General features: G+C 37.1%; 1 protein-coding gene across 5 annotated transcripts in view; it reads left to right on the top strand.

The window, feature by feature from the left end:
• The window catches only part of WDPCP (WD repeat containing planar cell polarity effector), a 297,960-nt gene that overhangs the window by 85,226 nt on the left and 187,362 nt on the right, over positions 1-25,372 (top strand). For all 5 annotated transcript variants that reach the window (XM_061432772.1, XM_061432769.1, XM_061432770.1 and 2 more), the window contains exons 2-4: positions 9,820-9,904; positions 22,958-23,005; positions 23,848-23,892. In XM_061432772.1, the coding sequence (XP_061288756.1) occupies positions 9,844-9,904; positions 22,958-23,005; positions 23,848-23,892 (154 nt within the window). In that variant the 5' untranslated portion in view covers positions 9,820-9,843. The remainder of the gene's footprint in view (positions 1-9,819; positions 9,905-22,957; positions 23,006-23,847; positions 23,893-25,372) is intronic.

Genomic DNA, 25,372 nt, shown 5'->3' with positions numbered 1-25,372 from the left:
CCTTTTCATTTTTCACCTTCCAGATTGGCAAAAATTAAAAACTTTGTTAATGTCTCATAGCATATTGAGGAAGGACATGGGGGAAAGGACAGTCATGTTACTGGTGGACATGTAAATTGGTACCGTCATTTTGGAGGCCAGTTTGTCAGTACCTATTAAAATGTAAGGTGTGCATATTTACTTTAATAGTATTTTTATTTGTAAGATGAAAATAGTCCTGAAATGAGCAGTCATGTTCATTAAGTAAATTATGATCAGTATACAGTGGAATATCTGGCACCTTTTAAAAAAAAGAGATAAATCTTTATATGCTAACAGAGGATATCCATGCTGTCGTGTTCAGTGAAAAAAAAAGCAAATTGTATGTTGAGTAAAATACTGATTTACTAAAATACAAAACAAGTCAGTATGTATATGAACATGCTGTTAAGTACTTCACAGTCTGGAAGGCCATGTTGTGTAATGGCTCCCTTCAGAGTGGGGAGGGCCTCTGGGAAGGGAATTCATTTTAACGTCAAATACTTTTGTATTTCCATTTTTTAAAACAATAAGCGTGCATTATTATTATAATTTTAAAACCCATGAAGACACAAAAGATCGCACAGAGTGTCTAATGGATTTAAAAGTTTCAATCTTCATTTTTCGTACAAAGATAGGTTTTTGTATGCTTTTAGGTTCTATAACTTATAAAAATAAGGACATGATAGACAGTATTTTCAACATACTGCTTTGTGCTTTTGCATGTTGCTTCTGCCATTTAATTGCTTAGTGTTATTTATTAAATTAAAATTTTGTAACTTGAAGTATTTATTACCTTTTAGCATTTATTGACTATTCTCAGTAGATGCTAGTTTTCAGATAAATGTCCTGATTGTTTAGGTTGAAAAGGTGTTCTAGATGTCTGGAGTGATCTACATCTTTATATACTATGAGATAACATGATATAATGGAAAAAAAAAACGAGATACATTTAAAATAATAATTTAGTAACATTTGGAGATAAATGTTACTAAGGGAGCTAGGGCATTTATTTGATAACTACTGTTTGAGTAAAATTTTAGGATGAACTTTTCAGTGTTACAAGCAATTAGTTATGCAATACCCACTAATAATGTTCAGTGCTTTTCATCTTCAAAGCATTGTACAGAATTAATTAATCTTTACAGTGTTCTTAGAAATGTAGGTCAGTATCATTATCTCTGTTTTTGTAGGTGGAGAAATTGAGGCAGAGAGGTTGAATGATTTGGGATAAGTTTGTTATAGCCGGATTAGAATTGAGGCATTTTGGGCTCAGAGCCCAGCATTTAGAGCAGTAGAACCACACCTTCTTTAGAAGACTTAATCTTTGTGTCCTTGATAAAACTACTTCTCATGAAACCATAATGAGGTCATCTCTGTATTAAAATTCAGAAGCAACAGGTTTGATCACTATACAACCACTTCAACACATACACACCATTTTCTCCTCCATGCCCTTCTGGCTCTATATCGCCTTAATCTGTGTTTCCCATTGTCTCTGTGTTGGAGAATTACCAAAATACCTATCCTTGACTTTGTTTTTCTTCTGGGCTCTCATTCAGTGGCTTAGGCCTATGGCTAGGTCAGTAGCTAGGAAAATGGAGGTTGTTGGTTGAACTAGTTGATTCAGTCATTGTGAACAGAATGCACTGGTACTCTTTTACCAGCACATGATGATGGAGGCGTGTCTGCTCAGTAGAGTCATGTTCAAGGCAAGGGTCATGTCTGTGCAGTAAGCAGATCCCCGTATCATGGTAGTCACTCTAGATTCCTCCTTTTTCCTTACTTCCACGATTCATCAGTTCCCCTACACCTTTGATACCTTCTTCAAACGATCACTTGAATCTGTTGCTTTATTTACATTCCAACTGCCAGCATCCCAACAAGCCCTTATTGCTAAATATTGGTGTTGTCTGTTTATTTTTATATAGATCAGTTGTATAAAAAAATCCCTCCAATATTCCCATTCACAAAGTTAATCTTACAACAGTTCTGATCTGTTGATTCTCCTTTCTAAATTACCTTACCAGATGAGAAACTATTCATTATTCTGCAGTAGAAACTTACCAAAATATAAAGTCCTAATTCCTAAGTTTGGCATTTAAAAACTTACTTAGTATGGAACTCATTTATCTCTTCTATTTGTGCATCAAACTAGTTGCTGACTACTCCTTAAATATGCCTTGCATCTTTTGTCTAATTTATGTTTTTGTATATTGTTTCATTTTTTTCTCTGTCTTTATCAAAGTCTAATGATCTTCAAATGTCTTCCTACTTTATAAGAAAGTTTCTTTATTATCCAACTAGAACATCTACTGAATGCCCATAGCTCTTTGTTTATGTTGTTAAATTTGCATTAATTACAAACTTCATATTACTGTTTCTGTGATTATTTTATTTGCTATGCTAGATTTTAGCTATTTGATAGTAGAAACCCTGCTTTATAAATCCTTGTATCTGTGACTCATAGTAAAATGTCAGACACCTAAGGTGCTCAAAGCTTTTGTGATATTTAATTAATAACTAGATATCATAGGACTCTCTGAGGTACAGATGACCCAGTGTTCCCAATACGCCAGTCTTTTGTTAGAATAAATTCAATCTAAGTTTGAGTCTCTTTGAGACTCCTCTGCTCTTTAACATAAACTTTATTATTGTATAATTGTTTGGTTCAGTGTTGAATATTTCAAATATCTTTATTTTTGCTAATGTGACATTATTAGATATGTTTATGTGTATGGTTAATAGATAATTAATATAATTCTGTGTAGATGGCAATAGGCAAGAGATTATGGGGGAATACACTATATTTTAGATAATTTTGAAATTACTTAATGATGACTAGAATACCTAAGTCAACTAGTGGTTTATTTTAAACTTGTGCTATTTAGTTGTCTTTAACTTTGTACATTTTGGTGACTAGATAATCCTCAGAAAGTCTATTGATAGTAAATAACATGTTCTAACTTTATGCCCAAGAAAGATTTCCTTAGGCTCTTTAAGGTATTTTGCTAACATACATTTCATTTTAAATGTCTTGTTAGCCCATGGTATCATCTGTCTTTGTTAAATTGCAGCTGTGTCTTCTCTTAGTTTATTTTTCTTTTCCATCGTGTTTTACATTAGGGTTTTATTTACCTTCAGGCTTCCTTTCCTTTCTAAAGTAGTCAAATAGCTGACCTAAGAAACCAGGGAAGATTCACTTAGAGGCAGTCCATAGAGTCGCAAAGAGTTGGACACTACTCAGGTAACTTAGCATGCACTCCCAATCTTAAGACAAATAAGTATTTATTATACTGTGATCTGTTTTGGAAAGAAGGCTTTAAACCTTTTGAAGATGTAACTAGAAAGTGAGAAAGGTTCTCTAAGATCCTCTCATTTTTTTATCCTCAACATTTGGCTGTCATAGATTCTCCCCCTTACAAGAGAACAGTTGAGATTTAGATCAAGTTCAGTTGAAATCATGCTTCTTATTCTGTCATGAAGACTGGACGTTTGAATTCAGAATGGCCTTCTGAGACATCTGAGACTGTCATCAACTGCCTTATAAAATTAAACAAAATGATATTTAAAAATAAATGAAAATTAAATTATTAGACATTTTTTCTTGTTTAGCTTTTTCCTTCTGCTATTCTTTTCACTTGGATAATTCTTTTTCCCAGTCAACATTAAGAAAATTTGCTGTATTTTTAGACATTCATTGTTTTATTCATTTTTCCCTGTATAACTACTTTAGGTTTCTAAGTCCTGAGTATTGGGTTTTATCCCTAGAGAAATGCACAGGGGCACTGAGTAGGGCAATATTTCTCCACTTTGTTAGGCACTTTCTGTTTCACTGCCTTTTAAAGCCTTGGCCACATCCCCTCTCAGAATGCAGAAACCAGAGTTCTTGGGAAATTCTTTTCTTTCCTCCTTCAAAAACAACTGTTTATGCACTAATACACCATTTGAATGATACGAGCTCAGTCTTGACTGCTTCCTTCAGGCAGATTTTTCAAACATGGAAATTACAGCATTCTTTTTAACTGGTGGCATTCTTGAGTAAGATGCTAGACCTTTAAAGGTCTGAGTCTTTGAAAAAACCTGCACAGTTTGAAGATGGCAAGACATGTTGAGGACTAGACAGGATGTTGATTTGGTCCCCTCCCACCATGTCTATCTAGTAATTATGGATTTTTACAAATATTAAAAAATTTACTGTATTCTTTTTAATTTTATATGGGCTTATTAGCAGATATTTGAAGTTCAGAGGAAAATAAGGATGAATAAGCTGCATTTGACTATCTTTTGCCTCCCCTCTAATGTATGACCCTGCAAAGCCTCCACCCTAATTACACATATTTTGGGGAACCTGCAAGAGTTGTCACATGTATTTATAAATAAGTCCAGTCATTTACTAGTGAACACTAGCCACCTTAGCCATTTTCTTCTCACCTCACCTGCCACACCTGCTCCATCAACACATTATTGCTGCCACTGTGTCTACTTTTGCTGGGTGTGGATCCTGCTTTGTCTGGATATCACCACTCTGAGTACAGTAATGCCAAAGGGCTGCCAGACCTGCTTATGTTCTACTGGGCACCAACCCCTGTGGCCACTTCACGACCCTTAAACCAAATATTCCAGGGGCCATAAAGCGGTTCTAAGTAGAATGTCTCTCCCCGCTTTGTCCTATTCTTTTTTTGTGGGAAACTGGAGCAATATTGTTTATACATCGGAGCATTTTTAGAAACAACTTGTACATTTTTCTCAGTCCTCCCACCTCCAATGAAACTACAAATGAATCCTGTGTTCAAGTCCAGATCATAGACTTTACACTGTGCTAGTCTCGGAATTTCCCCTTACGTCCAAATGCAAAGAGTCAGAGCTTTGTACTTGACATTTTATGCTGTCTATAGACATTGTTTTGCTTATTCTCCTCCATAATTTCCGAGTAGTTTAGGATTTTCAAATTTAGTAAAGATACGCAGTGGACCACCCACTCTGGTACTCTTGCCTGGAAAAGTCCCATGGACGGAGGAGCCTGGTGGGCTGCAGTCCATGGGGTCACAAAGAGTCGGACACAACTGCGCTTTCACTTTTCACTTTGATGCATTGGAGAAGGAAATGGCAACCCATTCCAGTGTTCTTGCCTGGAGAATCCCAGGGACGGCAGAGCCTGGTGGGCTGCTATCTATGGGATCGCACAGAGTCTGGACATGACTGAAGCGACTTAGCAGCAGCAGCAGCAGCAGCAGCACACAGTTGGAACTATGGGTTTTCAAGTTAAAAGCTTCTCTACCTCTTATAAATAATAGCCAGTATGGATTAAAAAGAAGCTGTGATTGACTCTTCATTTCTGTCATCTGCGGAATGTTTCTTATTTATTTCTGGCTCGTCTGGGTCTTTGTTGCCACTCAGGCTTCTCCAGTTGCAGCTACCTAGTCTTTGTTGGGGTGCGTAGTCTCCTCTCTACGGTGGCTTCTTTTTTGCCGATCACAACTAGGTGCAGGGGTCAGGAGTTGTGATGCGGGTGGGTCCAGCCACTCCGTGGCAAGTGGGATCCTCTCAGACCTGGGGATTGAACCATGTCCTCTCCTTTGGCATGCAGACTCTTAACCACTGGACCGCAAGGGAAGTCTCAGGGGAATGTTTTGACAAAATCTTTGTTACTGATTGACTTAAACTGAAAAGTAGACTTACAAGTGTAGTCTTCTTTTGATATGTAAGTAAAAGTGTGGCCTTCTGTTTTTGGCTAAAATTTTATCTCTAATTTGCATGATGAAACCTTATTACGTAGCTACTAACAGCTAAACTTCAGCCTTTGTTAGAATTCATAAATTCTCATTATTAGTATCTAAATAAACACTAAATTGAAGAGTGTTTTTATTTTCTAGTATACTCTACAAGTTATGAATTTAGTGCTCAGTGTCAAAAAAAAGTATGTGCCTGTTTCATCATATCTTTTCTTCCCTCTTCCTAGTGAAATATTAATCCATTTGCATGGCCTAATTCAATACTTCCTCTGGTGTAGAAGCTTGTCCACATATAGGTACTTTTCCATTATAAAATCCCTCTTGTACTAAGTTGTTCATTCATTTCTTCCTATGTAAGGTAGTTCAGTTCAGTCGCTCAATCCTTTCCGACTCTTTGCAACCCCATGGACTGCAGCATGCCAGGCTTCCCTGTCCTTCACCAGCTCCTGGAACTTGCTCAAACTCGAGTTGGTGATGCCATCCAGCCATCTCATCCTTTGTCGTCCCCTTCTCCTCCTGCTGTCAATCTTTCCCAGCATCAGGGCCAAAGTGTTGGAGCTTCAGCTTTAGCATCAGTCCTTCCAGTGAATATTCAGGACTGATTTCCTTTACGATTGACTGGTCTGATCTCCTTGCAGTCCAAGGGACTCTCAAGAGTCTTCTCCAACATCAGTTTAAAAACATCAGTTCTTCGGTACTCAGCTTTCTTCATGGTCCAACTCTCACATCTCTACCTGAGTACTGAAAAAACCATAGCTTTGACTATATGGACCTTTAAGATCATGTTTAATACTTCTTTGTTTTTTCCATATAAATTTACATGGTGCTAGACATTTGAGTAACAGCAGCAAATACTACGCAGCAATATTAAGATAACTAAATAAAGTTACCCTCAAAATAGTTCTGTGATAGGTACTTTATTATACCCATTTTGTGTTTGGGGAAACTTAGAGAAGTTAAGTAATTTATGCAAATTAGTGAGTAAACTGAGAAGTTAGAGAATTTCCCTAGTGTCTCAGCGGTAAAAGAATCCACCTGCAATTCAGGAGACGCAGGAGACTTGAGTTTGATCCCTGGGTCAGGAAGAGTCCCTGGAGTAGGAAATGGCAACCCACTCCAGTATTCTTGTCTGGAAAATTCCATGGACAGAGGAGCCTGGCATGCTACGGTCCATAGGATCGCAAAGAGTCGGACTTGACTGAGCACTGAGCACATTTGTACGTGAGTGTGAGAGGTTAGAAAAAGAAGCCAGGTAGTTAAGAGTCTAGAGTCCACATATTAAGTTTAATAAATATGAAATTTATTTAATTTATTAATTGATTCTTAGGCAGTGCCATGAGGCATGCAGAATCTTTTAGTTCCTTGACCAGAGATTGAACCCATGTCCCTTATATTGGGAACTCAGATTCTTAACTGTTGGACTGCCAGGAAGTCCCATTAATTGATTCTTCAAACCAATATTCCAGGCCTCACCTATCTGAATGACAAAGGTGCGGTTTACATATTCTAATACAGTAAGTATTTTAGTTTTAAAAAAGTACAACTATAAAGTAATAATTCTGAATAAGTCTCATGAAACTGACTGAAAGCAATTTCAAAGAACACAGCTTTGGAAATATTTTGAATAATGGCAGGCTCACTAGTCACTCCCAGGTGACAACTCAGAAAGATAATAGTTGAATTGAAGAATACAGGTTAGTTTTAATATCCCTTTTTCTCTATTGCCTGCTAGAGAATCTTTCATGGTAATGAGCCCACTAGCTCTCTTACCCCATATCTATATATGTCACAGCCATCTTCTGGTTAGAATACCATATCTGGAGGTTGAAGGGTCTTTTGTTTCATCTCTAAACTTTTAAGGCACTTAAGTACAAGGAAGAAAGTGAATTCAGATCAATCCAAAATTTACTATTTATTATAGCCTGTTTTTTGCTACTCTTTTCAACTTCATTTTTCTATGATTTTCTACCATGCATCTTGATCTAACACCGTTGTTTTACTCAAACTACTGTGTATACACTCCCTCAGTTCAGTTCAGTTCAGTCGCTCAGTCGTGTCCGACTCTTTGCGACCCCATGAACCACAGCACGCCAGGCCTCCCTGTCCATCACCAACTCCTGGAGTTCACTCAAACTCACATCCATCGAGTCAGTGATGCCATCTGGCCATCTCATCCTCTGTCGTCCCCTTCTCTTCCTGCCCCCAATATCTCCCAGCATCAGAGTCTTTTCCAGTGAGTCAACTCTTCGCATGTGGTGGCCAAAGTATTGGAGTTTCAGCTTCAGCATCAGTCCTTCCAATGAACACCCAGGACTGACCTCCTTTAGGATGGACTGGTTGGATCTCCTTGCAGTCCAAGGGACTCTCAAGAGTCTTCTCCAACACCACGGTTCAAAAGCATCAATTCTGTATACCCCAGTATAGTAAGTGTCCTGTGGTTGCCGGCACGGGTCTGAAAACCTGTCTGTTTAGATTCAAAGCCCGCCTCTACTACCTGCTGGCTATATGTCTTTTCTATGTCTTAGTTTCCTCATTATAGGAGTAATAGTGATACTACTTCAAAGAGTTACATATTTGAGTTAATATGTGTAAAATTTTAGAGGAATGCTTGTCAAAGGTAGGTCCATAATATTATATGCTGCTATCATCATCATTTAACTGGTGAAATCCTTTGCTTCTCTGAGGTCCTGTGAACATTTTATAATTTCTCAGTAGCTTTCTCAGTGCCCTGCTGTTGCAAGCAGGCTTGAGCCCTTCTGTTATACTGTGAAATTGATTACTCTGCCGTTTCAGTAATTAGTAACTGTGTCTCATTAGTTGAACATGCATCTGAATCTTGATGATTGTAAGTGCATTGAGGTCAAAAGTAAAGGTGAAGTAAGGACTAACAAAGCCTGTATTATGTCTAAAATTATTTTGGATTATCATTCATAAATAGTATGGGAAATATTTTTAGTCACTCCTAATGGGAGTTGGTGATGGACAGGGAGGCCTGGTGTGCTGCGATTCGTGGGGTCGCAAAGAGTCGGACACTACTGAGCGACTGAACTGAACTGAAATGAATGTTAAAGAAGCTGAGAGCTTTTTTCTCCATATAATAAATGTCATAAAATATTTTTCAAGCTATTATTTTCATATATTAGATGTCATAAAATATTCAGAAGTTTGTTGGAAATAACAGTTCTTTTTATGATCTGTATAAAGAAAATGTCAATAGTTTATGTATTTCTAATATACAGGAAAATTTACATGTACTATAATACATGTATTTCCAAGCAAACATTTGAAAGTTACTTAAATTCCTTTTAAATATTTATAAAATGTTACTTTTCATTTTTCTTTTTTCAGATTGGCCTTCCTCCAATTAGTCCAAATTAATGAAGTTCTAATTAATTTTTTTAAAAGTATAAATGATATCCATCACTATGCCCTGCTGTTAGAACTGGGAGGAAATATAAGATGTAAAATTTTGCTATCTTTTTAAAAAAATGAATGTAGTATAGAATATCTGGATCTATCATGACATGCAGATGAACAAATTAATTTGAATGCTAATGTGGTTTCACACAATTTACTTCTAAGTAAATATGTTTCCTATAATAGTAACTATATACCATTCATCTTGGGAATTCCATTTTAATTAGTCTGTTTGCATGTGAAAGATCGCAAATATTTGCTTTTTATATTAAAAATGCACCACAAAATGTTTTTGTACTTAATAACTACCTAGCAGATATTTCTTTTCCTGAAAAATCTTTAAATACTAAATAACTCTAAATATACTCAGTTTTAAAAATCATATATTATTGGAAACCTAAATATATATATATTCTTCTTACTATGTTTCTCAATGTGATGACGTACTAAATCTAGGAAAAGTGACTTTTTTTTTCATTTATTTCTGGGTGGTTAACTAAGGATATATTAAATTGTGTTTATTCAAATGAACCGTATCTCAAATATCAGTAGCGAAAAATTATTCTTTTTATTATTTCTAAGCAATCTTTATTTTATTGGCAATAGAAGATAATTAATTGACACCTCTTCTTAATTATTTTTTAAACAGGATAGAGATTCCTTCTGCCATCAGATGTCATTCTGCTTGACTGAACTGCACCTGTGGTCTTTGAAGAATACCTTACACATTGGCGGTAAATAAACTGGATTAATTTCAATATTTTTCAAATATAAGTTACAACAATATAAATACCTAATAGCAAAGGTTAGAGCCTAGATTCTCCAGTGAAACTGCATGATTTTCTTTATGCTTAATGAAGAATCGGCTGGTGGAGAGGAAGTTCTTTTCGTTGACTCTGATTAACTTATTTTTTCAACTTGAGTTACATTTTCTGTTTAAAACATTAATTTTATCCATCTAATATCTATTTCCTCTTAAGATATATCTAAGATTTTCCAGCTTTTTCCCCTGAAATTGTTGATAATAATATGTTTATATTCATAAATATTTACAGGCTTGCAAATGGTAAATGCATTTCTATATGATATAAAAGGAGTATTTCAAACATATAGCTCATATGTACAATTGTATCCTTGTTTTTTGCAGTTCACATTTTTTTGGGAAGGGAGTAATATAAATCTGTTTTAACAATGTTTATTAGTATTTGAGGATGAAGTGTATATCATTAGGAAACACGTTTTAAAAAATCTTTTCCTTTTGAAAATCTAAAGCAACTCTTGTATTAGGAGGACATATGTATTTAAATGTCTTCAGCATCATTTCTAAGAAAACGGTTTACCTTGCAAAGCATTGTTTATTTATAACAAATATACAACTACAGATGATGTCATTATAGTTTCAGTACATTTAATGTGCTTAAAATATGTAAGGAAGGAATTACAGTTAAAGTGGACTTAACACACACTTGCTTCCTCCCAAGATTCTTCTAAAATGAGAGTAAATGAATTACTTTAATATAGGTGTAAACTCACAAGGACTAAGCAACTAGGAAAGGAGACAATTGCTGTTGAGTTGTTTTTGGAAGGCATAGAGAAGTTACCAAAGCTCAAAAATCTGAATATTAGATGTCTACAGAAAATTCCACTGACAGCAAACTTGGGTTTCAAAAGTCTTGAGAGGTACAGAAATTTGAGGAGTCAGATAATGCAAAAGGATGAGACTGTGGCATGAGGTGATCAGAAAGAGACTTGAAAATCTATGTAAGAGGTAGTGAGACACTGGAAATACTTGATTTTGGGAAGTTCAAAACTAGCTGCAGTGGAAAAAGATAGGGGAGAGGTGCTGAACTGAAAACAGGGAAAACTGAAGTGAAAGCCTACACAGGAATGTTCTTAATTCCTTTATAATCAAATTAATTTTAATATCAGAATGTCATAGAAGGAAGAAGCTGAGGGAGTCCTCTCTGGAGAGACTGCTTGGCCCCAGAGGGAAGGCCTATTTACATTGATATTTAACGTGGTCTTCCAGTGAAACACCCAGGTCCCTGAGTGGTCAGTGAAACCCACTGTTAGCAAGCCCTATTCGTGTATATTGAGCTTTTAATCAGCTTTCTAGTGACTCACTTTGAAATACGAACAGCAAGAAATGAAATATAGATGTTTCAGGGAACAGTTGAAAATTATATTAATCTTTTGGAAAGTAAAAATATGTAGCAGAAAATTTTTTTAAATTCAAATGGGTAAAAGAAATTGGGGAAAAAAAAAAACGGGAAGAAACTTATTTCACTGCTGATGAAAATTGAGTTGGTCCAACCATTTTAGGAAATAATTTGGCATTACCTACTTTAGTTGAAGATGTATTTTGCCTTGCTGCTGTTGTTCAGTTGCTCAGTCATGTCTGACGCTGCGACCCCACAGACTGCAGCTTACCAGGCTTCCCTGTCCTTCACCATCTCTCAGAGCTTGCTCAAACTCACGTCCATTGAGACAGTGATGCCATCCAACCGTCTCGTCCTCTGTCGTCTCCTTCTCCTCCTGCCTTCAATCTTTCTCAGCATCAGGGTCTCTCCTAATGAGTTGGCACTTCACATCAGGTGGCTAAAGTACTGGAGTTTCATACAGTAGGCGAAGTATTTTGCCTACTGACCAGTAATTCAACTCCTAGATATATACCATAGTGAAAGCCTTGATAACTTGAGTGCACCAGGAAACATGTACAAAAAAATTCTTAATAGTATTCATCCTTAACTAGAAACCATCCAAATTTCAATCAGCAGGAGAATGGATAAATATATTTATGCAACAGAGAAAGTGAATGAATTGAAACTGTATGCAACAACGTAGATGAATGTCAGGAATATGTTATAGGGAAAAAGTTTAAAAAGTAAGCTGCAGCATACATACAGTATGTTTGCACTTAAAGTTTAAAAACAGTGGCTAAATTAAATAATGTATTGTTTCAGGAGACAAGTATATGTGGAAGAACTATAAAGAACACTAGATTATAAACACAGTATAGCTCTGACAAGGAAGGGAGTGGAAGTGAAATAGTAAAGGGCACACAGCAAGTTTAAAGGTAGTGTTCTTGGGAGAGGGTTCAAAATACTAGCATAGGAAGAGCCTGAACTCACCTCTTCCCATAGGCACAACAAAATTTAATTAAGTACATATGGAACATGGATGAATAGAGCCTCCACAACAAAAGGTAAAAGGACAGCACTGAGATGGGTAGGAGAGACAAACAGTATTGCCAAGGGGAAAAACCACACCCCAGCCACCGCAATCCACAACTGGAAGAGATATCAAAGGTACGATCTTCTCTCTCAGTTGTGAGGGATTCAGGTTCCACGTCAGCCATCCCAACCCCTAGATCCTACGCAGGAGAGACAAGCCCCTAAAATACCTGACTTTGAAAACCAATGGGAAATATATCCAGGAAAATTATAAAACTGCAGGGAACAGAAAACCCACTCCTGAAGGGTGTGCATGAAAACTCAGTTGATCTGAAAATTAACACAAAACACAAGATTGAGAAACATATGGACTGTAGGTAAAGGGGACCCAGTTACTCATCTTAAAGCATCTGCCAGAGACTCAGGAACCAACTGGGACACTCCCTGGGAACTGAGATACTGGCTGAAGACAAGAAAAAATGTCTGCATGCAGGACTACAGCATGCAGGATAGAGTTCCCCAACCAGTGGTTAACTCTTGCCCTCTTGGACTGCAAGGAGATCCAACCAGTCCATTCTGAAGGAGATCAGCCCTGGGATTTCTTTGGAAGGAATGATGCTGAAGCTGAAACTCCAGTACTTTGGCCACCGGATGCGAAGAGTTGACTCATTGTAAAAGACTCTGATGCTGGGAGGGATTGGGGGCAGGAGGAGAAGGAGATGACAGAGGATGAGATGGCTGGATGGCATCACTGACTCGATGGACATGAGTCTGAGTGAACTCCGGGAGTTGGTGATGGACAGGGAGGCCTGGCGTGCTGTGATTCATGGGGTCGCAAAGAGTCGGACACGACTGAGCGACTGAACTGAACTGAACTGCAGTGGAGGTGTGGAGTCAGCCACTGGACTGCCAGAGACGTCACAGGACATTTCTTATGAAGGCCATTCCTTCAAGACTGGGAGAGATAACTGATTTACTTAATATATAGACGTAAACACAGAGACTTAGGCAAAATGAGACAGAGGGTAAGTTCCAATCAGAAAAATACAGCAAAAACTTCAGAGCTATGTCAAGGCTGTATGTTGTCACCTTGCTTATTTAACTTCTGTGTAGAACACATCATGCAAATGCCAGGCTGAATGAAGCTCAAGCTGAAATCAAGATTGCCGGGAGAAATATCAATAACCTCAGATATGTAGATGACACCAACCTAATGGCAGAAAGCTTAAAGATCCTCTTGATGAAGATGAAAGAGGAGAGTAAAAAAGCTGCCTTAAAACTCAGAGGGATGGTACAGGGAGGGAGGAGGAAGGAGGGTTCAGGATGGGGAACACGTGTATACCTGTGGCAGATTCATGCAAAACCAATACAATATTGTAAAGTTAAAAAAAGAATTAAAAACAAACAAACAAAACTCAACATTCAAAAAACTAAGATCGTGGCATCATGTCCTGTCACTTCATGGCAAGTAGATGGGGAAACAATGGAAACAGTGACAGATTTTGTTTTCTTGGGCTCCAGAATCACTGGAAATGGTGACCACAGCCATGAAATTAAAAGGTTATTGCTCTTTGGAAGAAAAGTTATGACAAACCTAGATAGCATATTAAAAAGCAGAGACATCCCTTTGCTGACAAAGATCCGTGTGGTCAAAGCTATGGTTTTCCAGTAGTCATGTATGGATGTGAGAGTTGGATCAGAAAGAAGGCTGAGTGCTGAAGACTTGTTGCTTTTGAACTGTGGTGTTGGAGAAGACTCTTGAGAGTCCCTTATACAGTGCAGAGATCAAAGCAGTCAATCCTATAAGAAATCAACCCTGAATACTCATTGGAAGGATTGATGCTGAAGCTAGCTCTAGTACTTTGGCCACCTGATGTGAAGAACTGACTCATTGAAAAAGACCCTGATGCTGGGAAAAGTTGAAGATAAAAGGAAAAGAGGGTGGCAGAGGACAGGGTGGTTAGACAGCATCATCAACTCAATGGACACGAGTTGGAGCAAACTCTTAGAGATAGTGAAGGCCAGGGAAGTCTGGCGTGCTGCAGTCTATGGGGTTGCAAAGAGTTGGATATGACTTAGCAGCAGAACAACAATAACAACAATAAGCATCTATTTAATGTGCAGTAACATTATGTCTTTAAAAACACTGTATATACCTTAATTAAAAAGTATTTTATTGCTAAAAATGCTGAACATCATAGGAACTTTAAGCAAGTCTTAATCTTTTAGCTGGTGAAGGTCCCTGCCTCAATGTTGATAAGTTTTGGTTGCTGAAGGTTAGAGAGCCTATGGTAATTTCTTAAAATAAGATGACAGTGAAGTTCACCACATCGATGGACTTTTCACAAATGACTTCTCTGTAGCTTGCAATGTTGTTTGTTAGCATTTTTAACTGAAGTAAAACTTTCAAAACTGCAGTCAGTCCTCTCGAATCCTGCTGCTGTTTTATAAACTAAGTTTACATAATATTCTAAATCCCTTGTTGTCATTTCAGTAATCTTCATAGCATCCATACTAGGCTTATTTCATCTCAAGAAACCACTTTCTTTAATCATACATAAGAAGCATCTCCTTAAATGTTAAAGTATTCTCATGAGATTGCAGTGAAATTCAGTCTCATCTTCAGACTCCACTTCTAATTCTAGTTCTCTTGCTATTTTCACCTTGTTACTACCTCCACTGAAGTCTTGACCTCTTCAATGTTGTCCATGAGGGTTGGAATCAACTTTTTCCAAACCCGTGTTAATGTTGATATTTTTACCTCTTCCCATGAAATATGAATATTCTTAATGGCACCCAAAATGGAGTTGCAAAGTTGGACATAGCTTTACAACTGAACAACTAGAATGATGAATCCATTCCAGAAAGGTTTCTTTCTTTCCTTTTTTTTTTTTTTTGCCATGCCACATGGCTTACAGGATCTTATTTCCTGGACCAGAGATTGAAACCAGGCCCCAGCAGTGAAAGTGATGAGTCTAACTGTTGGGCCACCAGGGAATTCCAGAAGGTTTTCAGTTGGTTTTGCCCAGATCTAGCAGCTATAGCCTTAAGAATTGTTTTTTGTAAACCATAAGACTTGAATGTCAAAATTACTCCTTGATCCTTGGACTACAGAATGAGTGTTGTTCTAGCAATCATAAAAACAACATTAATTGTACATCTTCTGTCAGTGTTCTTGAGTGACCATATGAATTGTCAATGCACAGTAATATTTTGAAAGCAATCTTGGTTTCTGAGCTGTAGGTCGCAATGATAGGCTTAAATTATTCAGTAAGCCATGTTGTCAACAGAAGTGCTGTCATCCAGGCTTTGTGGTCCCATTTATAGAGCACAGGCAGAGTAGATTTAGCAGAATCTTAAGGGCCCTAGGATTGGTTGTGCACTGGCTTCTACTTGAAGTCACCAGCTGCATTAGCCCCTAACAAGAGAGTCAACCTGTCCTTCAAAACTTTGAAAACAGTCATTGACTTTTCCTCTCTAACTATGTAATTTCTAGATGGCATCTGCTTTCAATAGAAGGTCTTTTATCTACATTGAAAATTTGTTGTTTATTGTAGCCACCTTCATTAATTGGGACTTACCAGGTGGCTCAGTGATAAAGAATCCCCCTGCCAATGCAGGAAATGCAGGAGATGCAGCTTCGATCCCTGCATTAGGAAGATCCCTTGGAGGAGGAAATAGCAGTTGACCCCAGTATTCTTGCCTGGGAAATTCCATGGATGAAGGAGCCTGGCAGGCTACAGTCCATGGGGCTGTAAATGAGTTGGACCCAACTGAGCATCTGAGCACAAGCACTTCATTAATTGTTTTAGCTAGATCTTCTAGATCACTTGATGCAGGTTCTACATCTACACTTGTTACTTCCCCTTGTATTTTTATGTTCAGAATATGGTTTCTTTCCTTAAACATTGTAAACCAACCTCTGTTAGCTTTAGACATTTCTTCTGCAGCTTCTTTACCTCTTTTAGTCTTCATAAAATTGAAGAGTTAGGACCTTGTTTTGCATTAGGCTTTGGCTTATGGAATGTTGTGGCTGATCTGTCCAGGTCGCCAACTCTTTCTCCATTATCACCAATAAAGTTGTTTCTTATCATTTGTATGTTCAGTGGAGAAACACTTTTTCCTTTAAGAACCTTTCCTGTACAGTCACAACTGATCTGTTTGACTCAGGAGGCCTAGCTCTCAGCCTCTCTTGACTTTGAACATGCATTCTTCAGTGTATATGTTAGTCATGTCCAACTGACCCCATGGACTGTAGCACACCAGACTCCTATGTCCATGGAATTCTCCAGGCCAGAAAACTGGAGTAGTTTGCCATGCTCTTCTCCAGGGGATCCTCCCAACCCAGGGATTGAACCTGGGTCTCCCACATTGCAGTCAGTAAGCTTATGGGTCTCTCACATTCCTCAGTAAGCTTAATCATTTCTAATTTTTGATTTAAAGTGATTTAAAGTGCAATTCTTCCTTTCACTTGGACACTTAGAGACCTCTGTAGGGTTATCAATTGGCTTAATTTTAATATTGCTGTGTCTTCAGAAATTGTTATTGTTATTCAGTTGCTAAGTGCTGTTCAACTCTTTGCAACCCAATGGACTTCAGCATGCCAGGCTTCTCTGTCCTTCACTGTCTCCAGGAGTTTGCTCAAATTCATGTCCATTGAGTCGGTGATGCCATCCAACCACTCATCTTCTGTCACCCCCTTCTGCTGCACTCAGTCTTTCCCATTTCCCAGGGTATTTTCCATTGAGTTGGCTCTTCACATCAGGTGGCCAAAGTATTGGAGCTTCAGCTTCAGCATTGGTCTTTCAAATGAATATTCAGGACTGATTTCCTTTAGGATTGACTGGTTTGATCTCATTGCTGTCCAAGGGACTCTCAAGAGTCCTCCAGCACAGCAATTTGAAAGCATCAATTCTTTGGCATAACTTTTATTTAGTAATAAATACACACATTCAGAAAACTCCAGGAGATAAGAGAAGACAGGGAAGCCTGGCGTGCTGCAGTTCATGGGGTTGGAAAGAGTCGGACACTGAGCCACTGAACAACAGCAACAAATGCATTCAGAAAAAACTCAAGAGAAAAACACAGTGTTATGAAAAACACAGTATTTCAGGAAATACAGGAAATTAAACTTTTTCTTTTCTAGATTTTATACAGTGAACACATTACTTCTGTAATCAAGAAGCCAAATTATATTGACATCGGCATAAGAATGATAGAAAAAAAGGAAATGAACGCTATGACCAGAGACAGTGGTGCACACAGGTCCCAGGAGGCAGTAAGATCTGCCCCACCTGGGTCTTCAGCAGGGCTTCTCTGTTCTCCTTCCCGGGAACATTCTTTCTGAACCCATGTGCAATCCTACCTCTTTAGGGCTCAGCTTTACTAAGTCACCTAGAGAAGCCTTCACTGCCTTTGAGACTAAGTTCGTAACACTCTTACATATTCTCATTATGTTTAACATTTAAAGTAGTTTTTGAATTGAGGTATAATTGAGTTATAACATTAAGTTAGTTTCCAGCATACAGCATAATGATTTGGTAAGTCTGGTTAATATCCACCACCATACATAGTTTTTCCTGTGATAAAGACTTTTAATATTTATCTCTTGGCAATTTTCAAATATGCAATAGATCGTTATTAACTGGAGTCACCATGCTGTACATGATATCCCCATGACTTGTTTATTTTATAACTGAAGTTTGTGCCTTTGATCCCCTTCATCCATTTCATCTACCCTCCCCTTCACCCTCCTGACTTTGGCAACCAATCTGTTCCCTGTGTCTGTGAGCTTGTGGTTTATTTATTTTATTTTTTTAAGATTCTGCATGTAAGTGGAGTTCTACGGCATTTGTCTCTCTCTGACTTGTTTAACTTAGCATAATGCCCTCAAGGTCCATTCAAGTTGTCACAAATGGTAGGATTTCATTCTTTTGATGGCTTAATTCCATTCTGAATATATACCGCATCTTCTTTATCCATTCATTCATTGATGGGTACCTAGATCTTGACTATTGTAGATAATGCTGCAATGATCATGATATAATGGTACCTATATCTTTTTGAATTAGTGTTTTTATGTTCCTTGGATAAATACCCAGAGGGGAAGTTGCAGGATCACATGATAGTTCTACTTTAAAATTTTTGAGAATCCTGCATACTGTTTTCCATAGTGAATGCACCGATTTACATTTCCACCAGCAGTGCTGAAGTGTCCCCTGTTCTCCACATCCCTCACCAACATTTGTTATTCATTACCTTTTTGATAAATGTTATTCTAAATAATCTGAAATAATCACAAAGTTTTATTGGAAAGTTGCTAGTATAGAGAATTTTTTTTCTTGAACCATTTGAGAGTAAGTTACCAACCTGATGCCTCACCACTCCCAAATACTTTCGTGTGTGTTTCCTAAAGAAAAGGTGTAGTCCAGTGTCACATATATAACCATCAGAATCAAGAAATTAATGGTAATAATAGTACTACCATCTAACACGCAAAGAGTTTCACCCATTGTCCTTTTTTAAAAAATTAATTTATTTTTTGGCTGTGCAGGATCTTCATTGCCTTGTGGCCTTTCTCTAGTTGTGACAAGAGAGGGCTGTTGTATAGCTGCACTGTGCAGCTTCTCATTGTTGTGGCTTCTTTCGTTGCAGAGCACAGACTCTAGGGCACATGGGCTTCAGTAGTTGTGGCACGTGGGCTTAGCAGTTGTGGCTCCAGGCTCTAGAACACAGGCTCAGTAGTTGTGGCACATGGGCTTAGTCGCTCAATGACATGTTGGTTCCTGAATCAGGAATAAAACCCATGTCTCCTGCATTGGTAGGCAGATTCTTCACCATTGAGTCACCAGGGAAGCCCCAACTATCCTTTTTATAGCAAATGGTTGTTGTTCAGAATTATGTTACATTTAGTTATCATGTCTCTTTAGTCTCTAATTCTGGAAGAAATCCTTCAGCTTTTTAATTTTTAAAAATTTATTTATTTATTATTTTTTTATTATTATTTTTTTCCTTTTTTTAAAAAAATTTTATTTTATTTTTAAACTTTACATAATTGTATTAGTTTTGCCAAATATCAAAATGAATCCGCCACAGGTATACATGTGTTCCCCATCCTGAACCCTCCTCCCTCCTCCCTCCTCCCTCCCCATACCATCCCTCTGGGTCGTCCCAGTGCACTAGTCCCAAGCATCCAGTATCGTGCATCGAACCTGGACTGGCATCTCGTTTCATACATGATATTTTACATGTTTCAATGCCATTCTCCCAAGTCTTCCCACCCTCTCCCTCTCCCATAGAGTCCATAAGACTGTTCTATACACCTAGATGTCCATCAGCAGATGAATGGATAAGAAAGCTATGGTACATATACACAATGGAGTATTACTCAGCCATTAAAAAGAAAACATTTGAATCACTTCTAATGAGGTGGATGAAACTGGAGCCTATTATACAGCGTGAAGTAAGCCAGAAGGAAAAACATAAATACAGTATAATAACGCGTATATATGGAATTTAGAAAGATGGTAACAATAACCCTGTGTACGAGACAATAAAAATTTATTTTTTAACTTCTGTGACTTCAACACTTAGGAAGATTTTATACCACTTACTTTGTAGTATATCCCTAAATTTAGATACATTTGAAGTTTCCTCATAAGTAGGTTCAGATTATGCTTGTTTGGTGGGAAGTATACAGAAGAATAATGCTGTATTCTCAATGCATCCTAACATGCAGTGCACAATTTCAATCCATGTCTTTACTGATGGTGTTCATGATCACTTGGTTAAGGTGGTGTCTGCTAGGCTGCTCCACTGCAAAGTTACTTTCTCCTTTAGAATTAATATTTTGCAAGGTGTTACCTTGAAAATATGTGGATATCTTATTCTTCATTAAACTTTAAATATATTTTTAATAGGTGTATGTATTTTTTAAAAACATGAGTGATCTGTGATGATCTTTTATTTTTTTTGCCGTGTGGGCTCTTAGTTCCCTGAGCAGGGGTTGAAACTGTTCCCCTTGTACTGGAAGCACAGAGTGTTAACCACTGGACTGCCGGGGAAGTCCCTAAATATATTTTTAACTTAATTTGTCCCTATGGGCTCAGGTACCATTTTATTCAATGATTTTAATCCTTTAGTACCATTATTTATTCTGATGTTTAAGTTGTCCCTGAGTGGTCAGTGGGACACCTTGCAAGCTGACTTATCATTGTGCCACATCCCTATCAATACTTGGGCATTTCTATTCTTTCTGGCACAACAGATCTGATCTATCAGACTGTTATTATATTGATACCTTCCCTTCCTCAGTGCTAGAATTAGCCAGTTCTCTAAGGAGCTTGGTTCCTTTTAGAGGAGAATGGTTTCTAGAAGCCAAGGTGTGCTTCAGGTACACTCATTGCTCTTGGAGTATCGTTGCTTCCAGGCACTGTCAGAGGCCAGAGCTTAGGGTATGTATGTATGTATGCATACACACTTACTTGCATCCACATTCATAACTGTACCTCTGTATAATGAAAACCGTGAGTTCACACCAGTACCTTAAATTCTAATCTATCACCACAGGGTTCATTCTAATGTTCTCTCTTTTTTATATTTGTACTTCTCACACAGTGGGAGAGCTGGGGCTTCCGTATCTTTATTTTTTTAAAATCACCCTGTATGCAGACAGTCTTCTATCTCTTTGGCAACTCTCTTCCCTGCATGGATATCTCTGTAGGTTCTGATACCCTTTGTTGGGCTCCCCGTGTATGTGGATATCCTCCATGCTTTATTCAGCCTCTGACAGCCAACACAAGGCCATTGCTCCTATGAATGTCCCTCTCACCCTGCGAGGGCTCTGACATACCATGTCAGACTCACTCTCCGTATCCGCATCTTGTCCTGCTTTTAAGAGCCATGCTAAGTCTCATCAGTCGTGTCTAACTCTGTACAACCCCACAGATGGCAGCCCTCCAAGCTCCTCCATCCTTGGGGTTCTCCAGGCAAGAATACTGGAGTGGGTTGCTATTTCCCTCTCCAATTTTAAGAGCCATACTCTGGTCTAAATGCAGTAGTTCAGACTTGTGCACAGAATTCACGGCCACTTGTTGTTTTCATAGTTCTATTCTAGAGTTGTAATATATGGATGCATGAAATGATGGAATATTGGAGGATATTGCCTGTGTACAGTAATGCATATGGTTCTTAGATTTCTTTTTTAAGAATCTTTTTATTATTCCTGGTTTGGGAAGATCCCCTGGAGAAGGGATACGCTACCTACTCCAACATTCTTGGGCTTCCCTGGTGGCTCAGCTGGTAAAAGAATACTCGTGGAGTAGGGGAGACCTGGGTTCAATCCCTGGGTTGGGAAGATCCCTTGAAGAATGAAAAGGCTACCCACTCCAGTATTCTGGCCTGGAGAATTCCATGTACTGTATAGTCCATGGGGTCACAAAGAGATGAACACAACTGAGTGATTTTCACTCACTTTATTAAAGTATTATATGTATATTGAAAAGTGTAAAGATTACAAAGATATGTTTTGAACTATCAAAAAGTGAACATACCCATAAAATCCTCACCTAGGTCAAGAAATAAAATATTAGTATCTTAGGAGCCTGACTCATGACCTTTCCCTGGCACTTCTTATTAGATACTGTCAATATAAAAAACAGAAATAAACTGAACTCTTTAAATTATATGTCTCAATTAGTGACATAATGAAAAAAATGGAACTTCAGTAAGTATACACGATTGACTATTTTGAAAAAACTATATTGGAGAAGTTAATTATAGCTTTTGGGGGGAAGTTTTATCCTTCAGTTTGAGAAAGTTCAGAGCAGTCAGTCACTAGGGGGCAGCCTGTACTGCTTCCACTTTAGAAATAGCTGTATCCTTTTGTTAGTAACTTGAATTATTTTGCACGGAAGGAAGCAAATGTTACCTCAAAGAAAGAAGTATTTCAGAGTTCACAGATAGGAAGAAAATGGACAGTTATTTTATTCTCCTGTAAATCAACTACAAGGACAGATTCCATGGTTAAATCTCTCTCAGCATCTAGGAAACCTATCTTGGCTTTTGTAACCCCAGCAGAGCATCCGAACTTGAATGGGTTCTGAAGGGTTTTTGAGTCTAAACAAGCTTCAGATAATTTATCCATACCTTCCTTTAACCCTTCCTTTTCTGCAGATTTCCCCCAAATACTCTTCTGGATTCAAGTTAAGTCAGAGAAAAAAAAAAAAAACACAGCTCAGAATTCTTCTAGCCACTTTCATTTGGTATTGTTTAGTGGTAGTTCCTTTTGGTAATGCCCTGTGAAAAATATCAGAGGAAGCCTGAGAGAAAAAAGTTGGTCATCCTTGATATCACTTCTTTACCCTTCCTTTCCTCATGCCATTCTAGTGTTGTATATTTCTCTTCTAAGTGGACTGATAAACTTGCATTTCGTTCATATCCCTAGAAGAGACGAACCCATGTCTGGACAATTTCAAAGTATTTTATTTCCAGTAACATACAGGTTGTTTCTGTCCTCCTCCTTATCCACCTCCAACCCTGCCTTATAGTATGGGTTGGCTTCTCATTCTCCATAACTTTTTACTATAATCTAATGTTATTTCTTCCTTTCTATAGATAGAGACATTGGGATCTACCAGTATTATGACAAGAAAGAGCCATCAGGTAAAGTATCTGTTCTATTAAACTAATTTTTATAAACTTACTATTCTAAATTATAAAATACTGACTTAAAAACTCTGTTTTTATGCACTTTAAATTCTAGAATTTCAAGAATGTTTACTCCAATTCTTTAGAAAAATGCTAAAGTTAATATGTTTTATATAAATAAAGCAGTATTGAACTAGTAGCAGAATAAATTCAAAACTAGTATTGAATAAAGTAGCAGAACATGAAAATTTTCATTTTACTTCTGATTAAACGGATAACTGGACAGTATGTTCTCATTTTTTTATCACTGTCCCAGTAGAGGGCATTGTTAATGCATGGGTCCTACTGATGCTGGGCTCCCGGGTCCTCACCTGATATCTGGAATAGGCATTTCTGAGTGAATGATCAATTTTCTTTATCTGATTAATCCTGTTAATCCCAGAAGTTTCTTGATGGGCCAAGAGGTCTTCCCAGCTAGAGTTCCTTCCTGTTCGGTCTCTGTGGGCATCCCCTGTGCTTAGCTTGGTAGTTAATAGGCTGACTTCATGGTTCTGATGACAGACTGAAGTAGCTTCTGTTCTGGGCTCAGTTGCAGTTCCCTTCCCTATCTGATGAGATTGCAACCTCAGGATATTGGCCCACCCGTTGTGTTGTGTAAGCCTTTTCACTTCAAATTTAGGAAATCTTCCATGAAATGAAAACATCCAAATTATGGCATTTTCCAACTGCCTTTTAAAAAGTTTTGCGTAATTTATTAATCTCAGTAATGTGCATATGCACATATAAAATTAAGTATAATAAAAATAATTTCCACTTTTTAATCTTTTTTTCTAACCTCTCATCTGCTGCAAAATCAGCAACAGATCATGGTAACTTAGAAGAAAAGCAGAGGCTGGCAGAATGTAAGTTTACTTTATATTTTTTTGGAATTATTATAAAACTGGAATTTTAATATCCCTGAAGATTGTGTCTTAAAACATATTTTAAGCTGTCTGTACAAATAGGAAATGTTATCCTTCCATATTTCTTATAAATTTCTATTGTTCAGGTGCATAAACATATGAGTAAGAATTATACTATTAGACATTTCTGATTTAGACCATTGAAATCTCTCTCAACTTTTGGTGAGATATGTGCTTATGTAAACAGCATAAGCTTATGATATATGCTTATGCATAAGATATATGCTTATGTATTTATTAATGAACTGCATTTATCTTATTTAATATACTTAAACTAAGTGTACCATGGTTCTGTTAACATTTTATGATCCATATTATACCTAAATTATTATTTTGTTTTAACCATTGTAAGAAAATAAGATTTGTAATTATCAGTATTGACATTTTATTCTCTCTAGTCTTTACTAATTTCAAATATATAAACATGTTATATATGTAATATGGCTACAGTATAATATGGCTAAAATATGACTGTTTTATTTAGAATATAAGCGGGCCTAAATATTGTACTTGTTCTCACTTTAAATGGTCAAGCTAACATTTAGTTTTTAAAAATACTGTATTAGTACCTGTGGCAGAGATTTGGAACTTTTTACATATGCTCTGCACATTGTAAATTATGTTTATAGAAGTCATTAATTTGCTTAAATGAAACAGCATTCTCCTATAAAAATTTTGATGTCTGTATATATTTTATACTACATATATATGCACATAAAGCACATGTGCACACATTTAAAATTGTTTAGGAAAATTCAGAGATGAATTCATTTGTGATGAAATAGGTGTCATATCACTAATGAATTTATTATTTTTTAATTCTTTTAAATAGAACGTTTTAGTTTGTTTTAGGCTATCATTGAGATTCTACTAAATAACATTGACTTTTAAAACAAAGCAAAGGCTTATCATTATTGAATTGTGGTGTAGCTTTTAGAAAGAGTTATTTTATATAGAAAAGAGTCTATATAAAATAAGTTAGTGTCTAACTTATTAAAATTTAGATTTCCCTCAATTTTATCCTTAATGTGTGATGCTTAATTTTAAATTCATTTTCTGTGTATTATTTTTAATATTTTATTTCTTTCCTCACTATATTCATTTACTCGAGTTTTCAGATCTGATAGATTATTTGAAGAGTTTAGAATTTCTTTTGTATTGAGTTTTAAATTATTTAAATGAAAATAAATTTGCTTCTGTGGTAAAGAGTGGGTCATTAACTGTTAAGTACTAGGCTCACAAGCTTCAGAAACCTTCCCAGAGATTCTCTGAGCATTGTTAGTTGTCGTCATAAAATTATGATCATGGAGATTTTTTTGTGGTAAAAATCCTGTTTCTATGACAGAGCCTTTCAAAAGACTGTCATTTGATGATGGAAATGAAGGCTACTTCCTTTCAATTAAGGAGGTGTTTTATTTTA

This window comes from Bos javanicus, chromosome 11 (assembly GCF_032452875.1).
Source record: "Bos javanicus breed banteng chromosome 11, ARS-OSU_banteng_1.0, whole genome shotgun sequence".
NCBI classification, from domain to species: Eukaryota; Metazoa; Chordata; class Mammalia; order Artiodactyla; family Bovidae; genus Bos; species Bos javanicus.
Note: the sequence above shows the minus strand (reverse complement) of the source record. Positions and strands in the feature narration are given on the sequence as shown.